The sequence below is a fragment of the Bufo gargarizans genome, chromosome 2, assembly GCF_014858855.1.
Source record: "Bufo gargarizans isolate SCDJY-AF-19 chromosome 2, ASM1485885v1, whole genome shotgun sequence".
Lineage (NCBI taxonomy): Eukaryota > Metazoa > Chordata > Amphibia > Anura > Bufonidae > Bufo > Bufo gargarizans.
Genome location: NC_058081.1, coordinates 40,814,301 through 40,829,771, shown reverse-complemented (window position 1 = coordinate 40,829,771; position 15,471 = coordinate 40,814,301). Strand labels below are relative to the sequence as shown.

The 15,471-nt window shown below is 49.5% G+C and overlaps 1 protein-coding gene across 1 annotated transcript; it reads left to right on the top strand.

Annotated features, from left to right (window-relative positions):
* Window positions 1–8,378: 8,378 nt before the first annotated feature.
* CDKN2D (cyclin dependent kinase inhibitor 2D) lies at window positions 8,379–13,905 on the top strand. The gene is made up of 3 exons (XM_044282816.1): window positions 8,379–8,502; window positions 11,853–12,024; window positions 12,861–13,905. Exons 2-3 carry the CDS (start codon window positions 11,884–11,886, stop codon window positions 13,203–13,205), a joined length of 486 nt encoding a protein of 161 aa, XP_044138751.1. The 5' UTR covers window positions 8,379–8,502; window positions 11,853–11,883; the 3' UTR covers window positions 13,206–13,905.
* The last annotated feature ends 1,566 nt before the right edge of the window (window positions 13,906–15,471 follow it).

The following is a 15,471-nucleotide window of genomic DNA, read 5'->3' as shown; positions in this document are numbered from 1 at the left end:
GGGCACAGTGTAGCGGTATACTGTATACTGTGGGGCACAGTGTAGCGGTATACTGTATATTGTGTGGCACAGTGTAGCGGTATACTTTATATTGTGTGGCACAGTGTAGCGGTATACTGTATATTGTGTGGCACAGTGTAGAGGTATACTGTATATTGTGGGGCACAGTGTAGCGGTATATTGTGGGGCACAGTGTAGCGGTATACTGTATATTGTGTGGCACAGTGTAGAGGTATACTGTATATTGTGGGGCACAGTGTAGCGGTATACTGTATATTGTGGGGCACAGTGTAGCGGTATACTGTATATTGTGTGGCACAGTGTAGCGGTATACTGTGGGGCACAGTGTAGCGGTATACTGTATATTGTGGGGCACAGTGTAGCGGTATACTGTATATTGTGTGGCACAGTGTAGCGGTATACTGTGGGGCACAGTGTAGCGGTATAATGTATATTGTGGGGCACAGTGTAGCGGTATACTGTATATTGTGGGGCACAGTGTAGCGGTATACTGTATATTGTGGGGCACAGTGTAGCGGTATACTGTATATTGTGGGGCACAGTGTAGCGGTATACTGTATATTGTGTGGCACAGTGTAGAGGTATACTGTATATTGTGTGGCACAGTGTAGCGGTATACTGTATATTGTGGGGCACAGTGTAGAGGTATACTGTATATTGTGTGGCACAGTGTAGCGGTATACTGTATATTGTGGGGCACAGTGTAGAGGTATACTGTATATTGTGTGGCACAGTGTAGCGGTATACTGTATATTGTGGGGCACAGTGTAGAGGTATACTGTATATTGTGGGGCACAGTGTAGCGGTATACTGTATATTGTGGGGCACAGTGTAGGCTAGATGTGTATAACAAACATATTCCACATGAACACTTACAATTACTCGGCTTAGCCCTTGGGGATCTCGGACGCCACTTCCACACATTGGCCGGGGGCTCTGTCTAAGAAACAAATACACCACTGGTCAAAAGACCAAAGAAAGCCCCTATAGGGGTCTACTAATTTGGAAAATAAAAGCCAAATACTTTATTTAGTTCATTTAAAAAGGGGAGTTAATACCCCACAAAAACCACACATTTTAAAACTATCAGGTGGCAATGCAAATTTGTGTAAGGATTTGCTTCTCTCTCATTAAATTTGAGAAAATATATGTGCAGGTGGGTGGTTGGTGACAGTTTACCACACTTGGATATACCCTATTGCTTGGTGTCCTGGGACCTGGGCCCAAGTTCCGGACACCGCTACGCTGGTTGTCTCTACACTGGTACCAAACAGCACCACACTGATTCAACACACACAGAACTGTAGCCCTACTGATACGTGGGGTTTACACATTTGCTGCCAACTGAACTAAAACAAGCGCCTAACACTAGTCCCCACCCGACATGTTTCGCCGCGATGCGGCTTCGTCAGGGGTTCGGGGTATTAGCGTCGGCGCGCTGAACAGACAAGGGTTTTATGCCTTAGGTAACGCCCCAGTTTGTATGTTGCAGGGGACCCATTGGTCATATCCGCAAAGGGGGGCGTGTCTCCGGTAAACTGTCACCAACCACCCACCTGCACATATATTTTCTCAAATTAAATGAGAGAGAAGCAAATCCTTACACAAATTTGCATTGCCACCTGATAGTTTTAAAATGTGTGGTTTTTGTGGGGTATTAACTCCCCTTTTTAAATGAACTAAATAAAGTATTTGGCTTTTATTTTCCAAATTAGTAGACCCCTATAGGGACTTTATTTGGTCTTTTGACCAGTGGTGTATTTGAGGGTTAAATCCCGAGGGTCTTACTAGGGCCTATTTTCGTGTATCCTCTGTCTAAGAAGACGCCACCCCCTCCTCTTTTCCCCTCTTTTGTTCTCCTCTTCCAGTAGCCGCGGCGCCTGACACTGGATAACGGGCACTGTGGGCAGTATGGTGGGTACCTGTCCTGAGTTCTAGGGCCACCCACTACAGCAATGCACACAGTGAGAGTACGGAACAGGCATACACCATTACATGAAGTCCGGGCTGCGGCGGACTAAGTGTACCATGGGCCCGGGGCTGTTCACATAGCTATAGTGTGTGGGTATATATATGTATACACACACTTACTGGTGTTATCTTCTGCCATGAAGCCTGGTTCGGTGAAGGGGCCATTACCTCGCTGCCCCGTGGCAGGAGGACAGAGCTGCTTTGTTTTCTTTCATGTTTTTTTATACAGGGAGAACTTCTGGGGGGAGCAGGAGCCCGGACTCTCCCTGATTTGCTCTCCAACACAGGTGGCCATGTTTAGTTACATCCGACAGACTCTCGGCTTCACATTGCGGGGAATAGAATGTAAAAACGCCCCCGAGGTCAGAACGTGACCTGACCTTCCTCCTTCACCCCTCCCCCTCCCTCCAGTATGAAGACTGGCAATACACTGCAGGCTTTTAAGAGAGTGGGTGTTTTAGATTGACAGCCAGAGGCCCCTTGGAAACGTGGGGCCCGGAGCTGCCGACCCAAAATAGCCCCTATTCTCATAATCCGCCATTCGTCAGCGGTCCTGAGCGGAGGCATAAAGGAAGCTGCCCGCCCGCGCAGCTTACAGGGAACACTGCCCGAGACCCAAAACCTTTTCTTTTTCATTCTGCGGAACTGTGTTAGGGCTTGATTTTTGCTGGAAGACTTGCAGTTTTCATTGGTATCAGTTTGGGGTACATAACGCTTTTAAATCTGTTTTTGGAGGAAAATGAGAGAAAAACTGCAATTCTGGATTATTATTTTTTTTTTTTTTTTTTTTTTTTTTAAGGCCATTCAACATCCAGACGTTCACCGTACAGGGATAAATTACATGATAACGGCATAGTGCGGGTCGTCACAGACGCAGCGATACCAAAAATGTGCAGATTTTAATTTTGCTGGGTTTTTTTATGTAAAAAAACTCTATTTTTATTTTTTTAACCATTTAACAGTCCCCAAAAGGGACTTTATTAGGCAATCTTTTGATCACTTCTATCATTCTCCTGTACTGCTTACGCAGCACAAGAAAATTACCGTCCACTGTCAGTGCGGTACTGACGGTCACCAGCAGGCTGCACCAGAGAGGCTCGGCCTGCACCGATATCTGCTGGCATTAGAGGCAGAGCGGGCTAACAGCTCATTTGCATCCCTTTCTTCCCAGAATTCCAGAGGAGCGTCGCCTGGCCTATAAGACCCCTCACGCTGTTTAGGTGCTGTCCATAAGGAGACATAGTTTCCCAGAATACACTGCAGCCAGGCCTAGGCTGGCAATACTGGAAGAGAATAGTGCAGTTACCAGCGCTGACCAGTGTATGGTGGGAAAAAGCTGAGAGAAATCCACGGCGCTACTGCATGCCTCCCCAAACAGCTGAGTGGCAGGGGTCCTGGGCGCAAACCCCACCAATCAGATACTGATGACCTATATGGAAGGAAAAAAAAACTTGCAGTACCACTTCTCACCATTGCAAGACCTTACATTTCTCATAGACATTAATGCAACAGCGCCCCCAGCTCCACACTACGTTCCACTTTACAGTATATATTTGTAAGTTTCTAGAATGGTTTTTATTGCCCATCTGAATCATTGGTGGGGGGCAAACATGGGGGTCCAGGCAGCTCTAGAAAAATCGTCTATGAGGGAGGATGACTGTAGTCCTCGGGTCCGCAGTAACATGAGCACAGTCCGGTATACCCACCAGCTGTTGCTTAGACATAGGAGACCTTCCCCAGACTTGAGACCATCAGAGGAGCATCTGTGAGCGATGATGATCTCCATGGTCCAGGGTGCCCCCATATTGGTGCCGGTACTGTGCCACGGGTCTGTACCACCATCCTCTTTGCTTTGTTTTTTGCAGGACAAGTTGTACTTTCTAATGGCATCATTTAATATTCTATACAATGTAGTGGAAAGCTGGAAAAAGATTCCAAATTTGGTGGATTTGAAAAAACTAATTTCACCACAATGTTATGGGTTTCGCTTTAACAGGTTCTGTATGCAATAAAACGGACCTGTTCACGTCAGTCTCTGGGTCAGTACAATTACAGCGATACCAAATTTGTTTTATTTTTATTTTTATGTTTTAGTACTTAAAAAAAAAATGTGGGAAAAATAATTATTTTTTTTCTTTTCATTGCCATATTCTGACCCCCAGAAGTTTTTTATTTTTACGTTTACGTTACCATTTTGGGTGCGTAAGAATTTTTGATCACTTTTTATACAATTTCATTGGGTAGATGAAGTGATGGAAAAAAACCCGGCAAATCGGCCATTTAGATATTTTTTTTTTTCGTTATGCTATTCGGGATATGCAAGAAATATTTTAAGATTTTAATAGTACGGGCATTTCCGGACGCAAAGTTTATTTTTTTATTTTTGGGGAAAGAGGGGTTATTTCAATTTTTTTTTAAATGTTATTTTTATATTTTTTTTAAAAAGTAAAGTTTTTACAAATAAAAAATATAAACGTTCAAATCAATCACCCCCCTTTCCCCAAAATGAGAATTGAAAATAAAAATCAATACACATCATTCATGAGTATCACCGCGTGCGTAAACGTCCATACTATCAAAATATAAAAGTATTATTCCCATACAGAAAAAGGCTAAACAAAAAAAGGGTCAAAATGGTCGATTTGACGATTTTGGTCGTTTCTCCTCCCACAAAAAAAATAAATAAAAAGTGATCAAAAAGTTGTACACACCCCAGAATAGTATCAATAAAATGTACAGATCGCCCCGCAAAAAAATGAGCCCTCATACAGCTCCGCAAACCTAACTGCTAAAAAGTTATAGGGGTTAGAAAATGACAGCAAAAAAAATCTTTTCCAGGTTTTTTTGTGTTTTTTTTTTCCAAGGAAAACTATACATATGTGGTATTCGTACTGAACTGGAGAATGAATATCACAAGTCAATTTTACTGCATGATGAATGTGGGAAAATGGCTTTTTATTTTTCAATTCCACCAATTTTTTTCCCACTTCCCACTACATTCTATGCAATATTAAATGGTGGCGTTGGAAAGTACAACTTGTCCCGCTAAAGATAAACCCTCATACAGCTATGTGAACGGAGAAATAAACCTGTTATGGCTTTGGGAAGACGGAGAGCGAAAAAAGAAAACGCAAAGTAAAAAAAAACTCCGGGGTAGAAGGGGTTAAACATGCATGTGGTGTAGATCGCCTGAGCGGTACAAGCTACCCCGCAAGTATCACTATACATATTACCGTCATAATGTAACTGATCAAAACCCACTTTACCAAGACCAACATAACACTTTACAAGGGGCAAGTAATTCTGCCAGACCATGACCGCATAGTACCACCACATAGTTACGGAATACCACCATACAGTGACCCAACAGCGGTATAAACTGGTGCTACAAGGCGCTCTGCATACAGTATAAGAGAGTACAGTACAGTTACAGCCTGTGTTCTCTAAATTATAGTTTTCACTTTCCCTTTTCTTCTCCACCCGGCCAAGGCTGCCATGATGGCTTCTCCAGACCGTGACTTGTTTCTGCAGCATTTCACACACAGACATCTTTATGGCTCCTCCATTTGTCACCCTTTCCTTAGTGCCCTAGATGGTAGTAATGCCACCCTCCATGCCACCTGTAAGCTCTACTTTAAAGAAATTGTCCAATAGCAACAGAGAACTGGTAAGTACATACGTGGCAGACTCTGCACCACTGCTCCAGATCAACACATGACCTCTGCAGTCAATCACTGGCCTCAGTGGTGCACCCCACACATTAATAGTGCTCCCATGGTCCACCTAGTGCCCAAAACTGTAATAGCGCCCCCTCTCAGTAATAATGGGGCGTAGCTAAAGGCTCATGGGCCCTGGTGCAATAGTTTAGCTTGCCCCCCTCCCCTTCACACTCAGCGCTGGTGCACCTAGCTTTTCTGCTGCCAAAGGCAAATATTGTTTTTACTACTGGTCATCAATATCAGATCGGCAGGGTCCCCCAGCACCCCCGCCGACCAGCTGTTTGAAGAGAGGGCAGCGCTTATATGAGAGCTGCTTTCTCTGCTCTGTTCACCTGCTCGCCGTAGCATTTGCAGTGATGAGCAGGTAAACAGAGCAGCGAAAGCAGCGCTCATACAAAAAAAAGAGGACAACCCCTTTAATGACATACTTGGAAAACATTACATACAGCGCTACAGAACATACAGGGCAATACAGCCCCACATACCTCTTCCATCCAGTGACTTCTCTTCTCTGATGTAGATATTCTCTTTCCTCTTCTTCTCCTTCAGACCAGACCGCCATGATGACTTCTTTCAGCCGTGCCTCGTCTCTGCAGTTTAACAAACAGACATCTTACTTTCTTACTTTTCCATCATCCTCCTCACCTTCTCCACACCCCATCAATACTAGATCCGCTGTGCCCCTAATGTTATCCTGCAGAACCAGTCCCCCTGAAAACACTGGTACCACACAGAGCGTCACTACAAAAACACCCCTTTATATTGTGCGCTAGTAATAAAAAAAAAACACCTTCCTTTCAGATCAGACCCCTATATAAAACCCTAAATGAGATCCCCCCGTCTCAGACCAAACCCCCTTTAGACCTCTATGTAAGACCCCATATAAAACCCCAGTTTTAGACCTCAGATCAGACCCCCCATTAGACCTCCATGTAAGACCCCGACCCAATATCAGACCTCAGATAAGACCCCCATTAGACCTCCAGACCCCCATATCAGACCTCTAGACCCCATTAGACCTCCAGACTCCTGCTAGACCTCCAGACCCCCATTAGACCTCCAGACCGCCCCATTATTCCACTTCAGACCCCCAGTGAGACCTCTCCAGAGCCCCCATTAGACCTCAGATCAGGCTGTAACTTACCTCTCCTGCCGCCAAGCTCCCTGTCCTGGCTGTCTTCTCTTCTCAGGGCCTGCGTTGCAGTCACCTGACCTCCTGCAGCGTCAGATCAGAGTGCGGTCTGTACGTCTTGACGCTGCAGGCAGCCGGGACACAGCAGCGCCGGCCCCGGGAAGAGCGAGTAGGAGGAGAGGTAAGTACTGTACAGCGCTCCCAGCGCTTCTCTCCCCCTCCTCCTGCAGACTAGTGAGCGCATCCAGTATGGAAGCGCTCACTAGTATTCCCTGTATAACATGCAGTGCATCTTACAAAGGGAAAAGTGCAGTACCACTGGGGCCCCTATAGTTACGCCAGTGATCCCAATTCAATAATAATTCCCCCGTTCACGCCTCAGCACCGCTCCGGCCTCCTATTATGCCCCCTCTCAGCAATAATGCCCCCTGTTTATGCCCCCACTCAGCAGTGGCGTCAATTAAAGGGGTTGACAAACGGCTACTTTCTTCCAAAAACAGCACCACCCCTGTCCACAGGCTAACCCACTCCTATCTACAAAATGGGGCCCCCAAAGTGAACAGAGGGCACACCTCCACTATGGGAGCGTGCCCACTCAGCTGTTTTCGGAACTCCCACAGCAGCGAACAGAGAGCACGCCGTGCATGCGTCCTCTTCTTCAGTCCTGGTGATCTGCCATCCACGCTTGAGATGGGAATACCCCTTTAGATAAATTCTTAAAGGGGCTGTCCAGGATTAGAACAACGTGGCTGCTTTCTTCCAGAAACATCGCCACGCCCGTCCACGGATCGGGGACTACAGCAGTTGCCATATTGCACCCAACCTGCCAACAGGTGTGGCGCTATTTTTGGAAGGGCGCAGCCTTGTTTTTCTAACCCTGGACAACCCCTTTAAGGAGTGGTCATATGCTTTAATCACATGACCACTCTGATTTGGAGGGGGGGTGTGCGCCTCTGATTTGGTCATCCGCTCCCATGCATCACAGCCCAAAGCAGTCAGATGCCAAATACAATTCTGCCTTGTGGAAAATGTTCATTATTCTAGTGACAAATGTTGTAGTTCTGCCCCATGGACTACATGTCTCAGCATGCCCAGACCAATGCCCAGCAGGCAGCCATCAGACAGGGGGCTGGCTCCTTCATTTTAAACGTAAACACCCGCAGCCGAGGTGACGGGGAGGTGAGGCCGCGCCGCTGACACCAGCCTGACCCCTCGCCTCAGGGACACCGAGCACTAACGCAGCCCCCGCCCTCTCAGCGTTTAAAAAAAACACCGCAAGCCCCGCCCACGTGCGGCTTTGCCCTCTGATTGGCTTCCTCGCTAGCCAATGACCTCCGGTCTCGCCGCCCTTCCCTAGGTTACCTCGTAGCAACGGCGAGCCCTCTCTCCTCGCTTGTCCTCATTGGCCGAGCGTGTGCCGGCGGTGGGCGTGGCTGGAGGTGACAAGCGACGGCCTCGGCTTTGAGACTCGCGGATACACAGTTGCATTTTTAAAAAAAACACACCCGTACCACGTGGGGCGGTGACGTCAGAGACACACACAGAAGAGAACGAAACAGAGCCGGTGGGTGAGAGCTCGGCAGCCGCTCCGTCCGTTGGTCGCCTCCTCTCTGACGGCTCACCCGGTGCTCGGGGCGGGAACGCAGGACTACAAAGGAGGTGAGGGGGCCCCGCTGCGGGTGAAGGTGCGGGGTGGACCCGGGGGAGCTGTCACTGGGCGCAGCTCCTGTCACAGAGCCTTATCTTCACCTGTGGATACGTCCTTAAAGGGCCTCTCCATTCAGGGTGTATGACTGCGGTGACGTAGGTAGCATCCGAGGGGCCCCCCAACCCTCATATGCCCATGTAGAAGGGGCCCCTGAAGACAAGCCGCAGGTGCGGAGCCTATCGGTCCGTGTGAATGGGGGCGGGGGAGTCAGACTATACAGGGCTGTTACCATGGTGACACAAAAAGTTGCTGCAATTTTTTTTAAAATAAATAATAACGCATCAGAGCAGTAAGGACTAGGGGTGCAGTATTTACTGAACCGCGTTATGGATTCCGCTACCAGGCTCCGTTACTCATTCCGTCATAATAGAAGTCTATGGGCTGCAAAACGGATCCATCCCGTCATAGAATTGCGTTCTGGTCCGTGGTAACGGAATCCATAACGCAATTCAGTAAATACCACAACTCGAACAGGTGCAAAAGTATTCACCCCCTATGGACAAAGACTGGGGTGTGGATGAGCCTTTGCTTTACCGTCTTATTTAGTCTAGGGGTACATTGGGGCGGTGTATACGGGTATATGCACATGTAGTATGAGGGCGGCGTATACGGGTATATGCACATGTAATATGAGGGCGGTGTATACGGGTATATGCACATGTAGTATGAGGGCGGCGTATACGGGTATATGTACATGTAGTATTAGGGCGGCGTATACGGGTATATGTACATGTAGTATTAGGGCGGCGTATACGGGTATATGTACATGTAGTATTAGGGCGGCGTATACGGGTATATGCACATGTAATATGAGGGCGGCGTATACGGGCATATGCACATGTAGTATGAGGGTGGCGTATACGGGTATATGCACATGTAGTATGAGGGCGGCGTATACGGGTATATGTACATGTAGTATTAGGGCGGCGTATACGGGCATATGTACATGTAGTATGAGGGCGGCGTATACGGGCATATGCACATGTAGTATGAGGGCGGCGTATACGGGCATATGCACATGTAGTATGAGGGCGGCGTATACGGGTATATGCACATGTAGTATGAGGGCGGCGTATACGGGTATATGCACATGTATTATGAGGGCGGCGTATACGGGTATATGCACATGTAGTATGATGGCGGCGTATACGGGTATATGCACATGTAGTATGAGGGCGGCGTATACGGGTATATGCACATGTAGTATGAGGGCGGCGTATACGGGTATATGTACATGTAGTATGAGGGCGGCGTATATGTACATGTAGTATGAGGGCGGCGTATACGGGCATATGCACATGTAGTATGAGGGCGGCGTATACGGGTATATGCACATGTAGTATGAGGGCGGCGTATACGGGTATATGCACATGTAGTATGAGGGCGGCGTATACGGGTATATGCACATGTAGTATGAGGGCGGCGTATACGGGTATATGCACATGTAGTATGAGGGCGGCGTATACGGGTATATGCACATGTAGTATGAGGGTGGCGTATACGGGTATATGCACATGTAGTATGTGGGCGGCGTATACGGGTATATGCACATGTAGTGTAGTATGTGGGTGGCACAGTATGTGTGTGTGTGTGTGTGTATATATATATATTTATTAGCTCTGCAGGTTTATCCATTGAATCACTGATTTACATCTCCTAAAGAGGTTCTGCAGCAGCAGAGGCTATAGGAGGGGTTCCTTGCAGCCTTAGTGCCTCTGTAGGTTGCTGGTATGACCTCCAGTGCCCTTATACTGTACAGGACGGGATGTATAGGAGCAGTGCTGGGCAGTGCAGGCTCCTCCTGGATCGGCCCCCGGACAGCTGGGCGCTATTCTTACCACATGCCAGGTGCAGGCTCAGCACTGGACGGCCGCATTCTTGTCCCGGGCACACTGCCGTATGTTAAGGCTAATGTTTAAGGAGTCAGAAGACTCCTGTGGACATACTCCCACATAAAACAGCCGAGTCTCCACCCCCCCCCCCCTTCCTATGAGCGGCATCAGCCGAGTGCCCCCCCTTCCTATGAGCGGCGTCAGCCGAGTGCCCCCCCCTTCCTATGAGCGGCGTCAGCCGAGTGCCCCCCCTTCCTATGAGCGGCGTCAGCCCAGTGCCCCCCCCCTTCCTATGAGCGGCGTCAGCCCAGTGCCCCCCCCCTTCCTATGAGCGGCGTCAGCCCAGTGCCCCCCCCCCTTCCTATGAGCGGCGTCAGCCCAGTGCCCCCCCCCCTTCCTATGAGCGGCGTCAGCCCAGTGCCCCCCCCCTTCCTATGAGCGGCGTCAGCCGAGTGCCCCCCCCTTCCTATGAGCGGCGTCAGCCGAGTGCCCCCCCCCTTCCTATGAGCGGCGTCAGCCGAGTGCCCCCCCCCCTTCCTATGAGCGGCGTCAGCCGAGTCTCCCCCCCCCCCCTTCCTATGAGCGGCGTCAGCCGAGTGCCCCCGCCTTCCTATGAGCGGCGTCAGCCGAGTGCCCCCGCCTTCCTATGAGCGGCGTCAGCCGAGTGCCCCCCCTTCCTATGAGCGGCGTCAGCCGAGTGCCATGCCCCCCTCCTATGAGCGGCGTCAGCCGAGTGCCCCCCCCTTCCTATGAGCGGCGTCAGCCGAGTGCCATGCCCCCCTCCTATGAGCGGCGTCAGCCGAGTGCCCCCCCCCTTCCTATGAGCGGCGTCAGCCGAGTGCCATGCCCCCCTCCTATGAGCGGCGTCAGCCGAGTGCCATGCCCCCCTCTTATGAGCGGCGTCAGCCGAGTGCCATGCCCCCCTCCTATGAGCGGCGTCAGCCGAGTGCCATGCCCCCCTCCTATGAGCGGCGTCAGCCGAGTGCCATGCCCCCCTCCTATGAGCGGCGTCAGCCGAGTGCCATGCCCCCCTCCTATGAGCGGCGTCAGCCGAGTGCCATGCCCCCCTCCTATGAGCGGCGTCAGCCGAGTGCCATGCCCCCCTCCTATGAGCGGCGTCAGCCGAGTGCCATGCCCCCCTCCTATGAGCGGCGTCAGCCGAGTGTCCCCCCCATGAGCGGCGTCAGCCGAGTGCCCCCCCTATGAGCGGCGTCAGCATAGTGCCCCTAACTTCATTAACAGCGTCAGCAGAGTGCCCCTCCATACACCGTCATAAGTGACATCAATAGAGTGGCCCGATATAAGTAGCAGCAGCAGGGTCCCCCTCATAAGCGGCGTCAGCAGGGGGCTGCTCCCCCTCTCAAGTGAATTGGGTGGGGTGCAGTACCAGACAGGACCAGCTGTAGATTGTGTGTGACATATGATGATCCCTCATGACTGATGACCTGACTTGTTCTCTGTCCTCTCAGATCAGAACTACTACCCCCATCATTGCTCCTCATGTTGCTGCACGAGACCAGTGCCGGAGACCTCCTGACACGAGCCGCAGCTCAAGGAGACTTGGCTGAGGTGAAGAGACTTCTCTACCAGGAACGCATCCATCCCGACTGTCTGAACCACTTTGGGAGGACCGCCCTGCAGGTAGGTGCCTCTTATCTGAGGCTTGTTGCCCTGCTTTCCAGGACTTCCACCAGACGTACATCGATGCCCTAGTGCCTCCGACTACAACTCCCAGCATGCATACTTGCTCTTCTAAGAACTCTCATAGAAATGAATGGAGCATGCTGGAGTGCCGGAGATTGCCGACCCCTGCTCTAGTGCATACTTGTCTTCTCCATCCCGAAATAGAGGAGATCTCCTAGGCCAGTGATGGCGAACCTATGGCACCTATGGCCAGAGGCGGCACTCAGAGCCCTCTCTGTGGGCACCCGCGCCTTGGAAAAAGTCTATGGTGTACCAATATGCTTTAGACTTTTCCTGCCATTCATCAGCACAGGACACACTATGAACAGCACAGGCGGCTCACTGAATGTAGGCTATTAAGCTATTATAGCTAAATGATAAATGACATGGAAGATATCCTATATTGGTATTCAGGTTACATTGCCGTGTTGGCACTTTGCGATAAATAAGTGGGTATTTGTTTGCAGTTTGGGCACTCGGTCTCTAAAAGGTTCACCATCTCTGTCCTAGGCTCTAGATAGATCAGTGCTAACAGCGGCCACTGTAGGGAGCGAGCGGGTTATGTAGCGTTCCTATTGACATCAATAGGAGCTGTATGAATATGGATGGATAGAGCTCCCCCTAGTGGAATGTTTCCTCATGCATTGTATGACTGTGTGAAGGTAGGTGTCCTGCAGGCAGTAATGTTTATGGGGGCACTCTGTAGCACCTTCTACATGTGGGTGTGGAGCGATAAGGAATAGATTGTGTGGTGAGGACCCTTAATTTCACAACCTTCCCCTTTGTCCCCTCAGGTGATGATGTTTGGCAGTACACCGGTGGCATCCGAGCTGCTGAAACAGGGGGCCAGCCCAAATATTCAGGACTCGTACGGCATCTCCCCAGCTCACGACGCCGCCCGGATGGGTTTCCTGGACACCCTGCAAGTCTTGGTCCAATACGGAGCTGATGTCAACACTCCTGATGCCTCGGGCTGTCTCCCCGTCCACCTGGCTCTCCGAGAGGGTCATATTCCCGTCATCGCCTACCTCGCCTCACGTTCCAACTTACAGCACCAGGACCGAGAGGGCAGGACCCCCCCGCAGCTCGCCTCCATGTTGGATCCTAACCTGGCGGCCGTTTTAGAACTGCATAGGTAGAAAAGTATAATGTATGGGACGGACAAGTGGCGCAGCGCCACTCATTACACTATGCGGTATCAGACGCCTCGTGCCTCGCCGTATGATGTCACGTATGTGAGCAGCCAGTACCACTCACCGGGCACCGGGACAGCGGCCATTTTTACTGATTTAATAACAGTGTCACTTCCTAGTAGCCAGTAAAGCAGATATAACTGGCACCCAGTGATCTGATTGGTCATTGGTCCTAATATGACGCCTGACTCGCAGTGCGCCCAACCGTGTCCTATAGCTATACAAACCGTACCTAGGTGTGCACCCTAAACCTCGGGGGGCAGGACTACATCTCCCCTCACAGAAGTCTAAATGCTATGTGTATGTGGCCGGTTATGTGCAGTTTTTTTCTTAATTCTCAGGTAAAAATAACATTTTTTTTTTTTTTTTTATCTTTTTTTTTTATTTTTTTTTTTATTTTACTTAGTTTTAGATTTTTTTTATTTTGTTTCTTAGTTTACAATTTTTTTATTTTACATTGTTTTATTTTTTATTTACATTGTTTTGTTATTTTACATTGGTTTATTTTTTATTTTTTTCTGCGTTATGTTTCCCTATGCAAGTGCACTAAAGGGGTTGTGCAGCAAAATATTATTGTGACCTTTCCTCAGGATAGGTCATCAATATCAGATCAGCGGTGGTCCCGCCAATTATTATTATTTTTTTTTATGCACTTATATGGCGCTACTATATTCCGCAGCGCTTTACAGCCCCAATGGGGCTCACAATCTAAGGTCCCTCAGTATGTCTTTGGAGTGTGGGAGGAAACCGGACAAACACGGGGAGAACATACAAACTCCATGCAGATGTTGCCCTTGGTTCGAACCTAGGACCCCAGCGCTGCAAGGCACCTGTGCCAACCACTGAGCCACCGTGCTGCCCACTCAGCTGTTTGAGGCGGCAGCGGTGCTCATGCGAGAAGGCTGCTTCCATTTTAGAATTACCTGTGCTTTTTCTTGCTTGTAGAGGTAGAGAGCTGATGGGTGGGGGTCCCGGGAGTTAGACCCCCCCCCACCGATATTGATATTGATATCCCGAGGACAGGCCACCAATAGTATTTCGCTGCACAACCCCTTTAGTTGAAGGGACAGTCGCCTGTACGTCACTCAATCGATTTCTTTGTATTGTATGACTGTATATAGGGTTTATCCACCGTGCTGTGTCCATATAGTACTATAGGTGGATAGTGCCACCGTGCTGCGTCCGTATAGTACTATATGTGGATAGTGTCACCGTGCTGCGTCTGTATAGTACTATAGGTGGATAGTGCCACCGTGCTGCGTCCGTATAGTACTATATGTGGATAGTGCCACCGTGCTGCGTCCGTATAGTACTATATGTGGATAGTGTCACCGTGCTGCGTCTGTATAGTACTATAGGTGGATAGTGCCACCGTGCTGCGTCCGTATAGTACTATTGGTTGATAGTATCACCGTGCTGCGTCCGTATAGTACTATATGTGACTAGTGCCACCGTGCTGCGTCCGTATAGTACTATAGGTGGACAGTGTCACCGTGCTGCGTCCGTATAGTACTATAGGTGGATAGTGTCACCGTGCTGCGTCCGTATAGTACTATACGTGGATAGTGCCACCGTGCTGCGTCCGTATAGTACTATAGGTGGATAGTGTCACCGTGCTGCGTCCGTATAGTACTATAGGTGACTAGTGCCACCGTGCTGCGTCCGTATAGTACTATAGGTGGACAGTGTCACCGTGCTGCGTCCGTATAGTACTATATGTGGGTAGTGTCACCGTGCTGCGTCCGTATAGTACTATAGGTGGACAGTGTCACCGTGCTGCGTCAGTATAGTACTATAGGTGGATAGAGTCACCGTGCTGCGTCCGTATAGTACTATAGGTGGACAGTGTCACCGTGCTGCGTCAGTATAGTACTATAGGTGGATAGTGCCACCGTGCTGCGTCCGTATAGTACTATAGGTGGATAGTGCCACCGTGCTGCGTCAGTATAGTACTATAGGTGGACAGTGTCACTGTGCTGCGTCCGTATAGTACTATAGGTGGATAGCGTCACCGTGCTGCGTCCGTATAGTACTATATGTGGACAGTGTCACTGTGCTGTGTCCGTATAGTACTATGTGGATAGTGCCACCGTGCTGCGTCAGTATAGTACTATAGGTGGACAGTGTCACTGTGCTGCGTCCGTATAGTACTATATGTGGATAGTGCCACCGTGCTGCGTCCGTATAGTACTATAGGTGGACAGTGTCACCG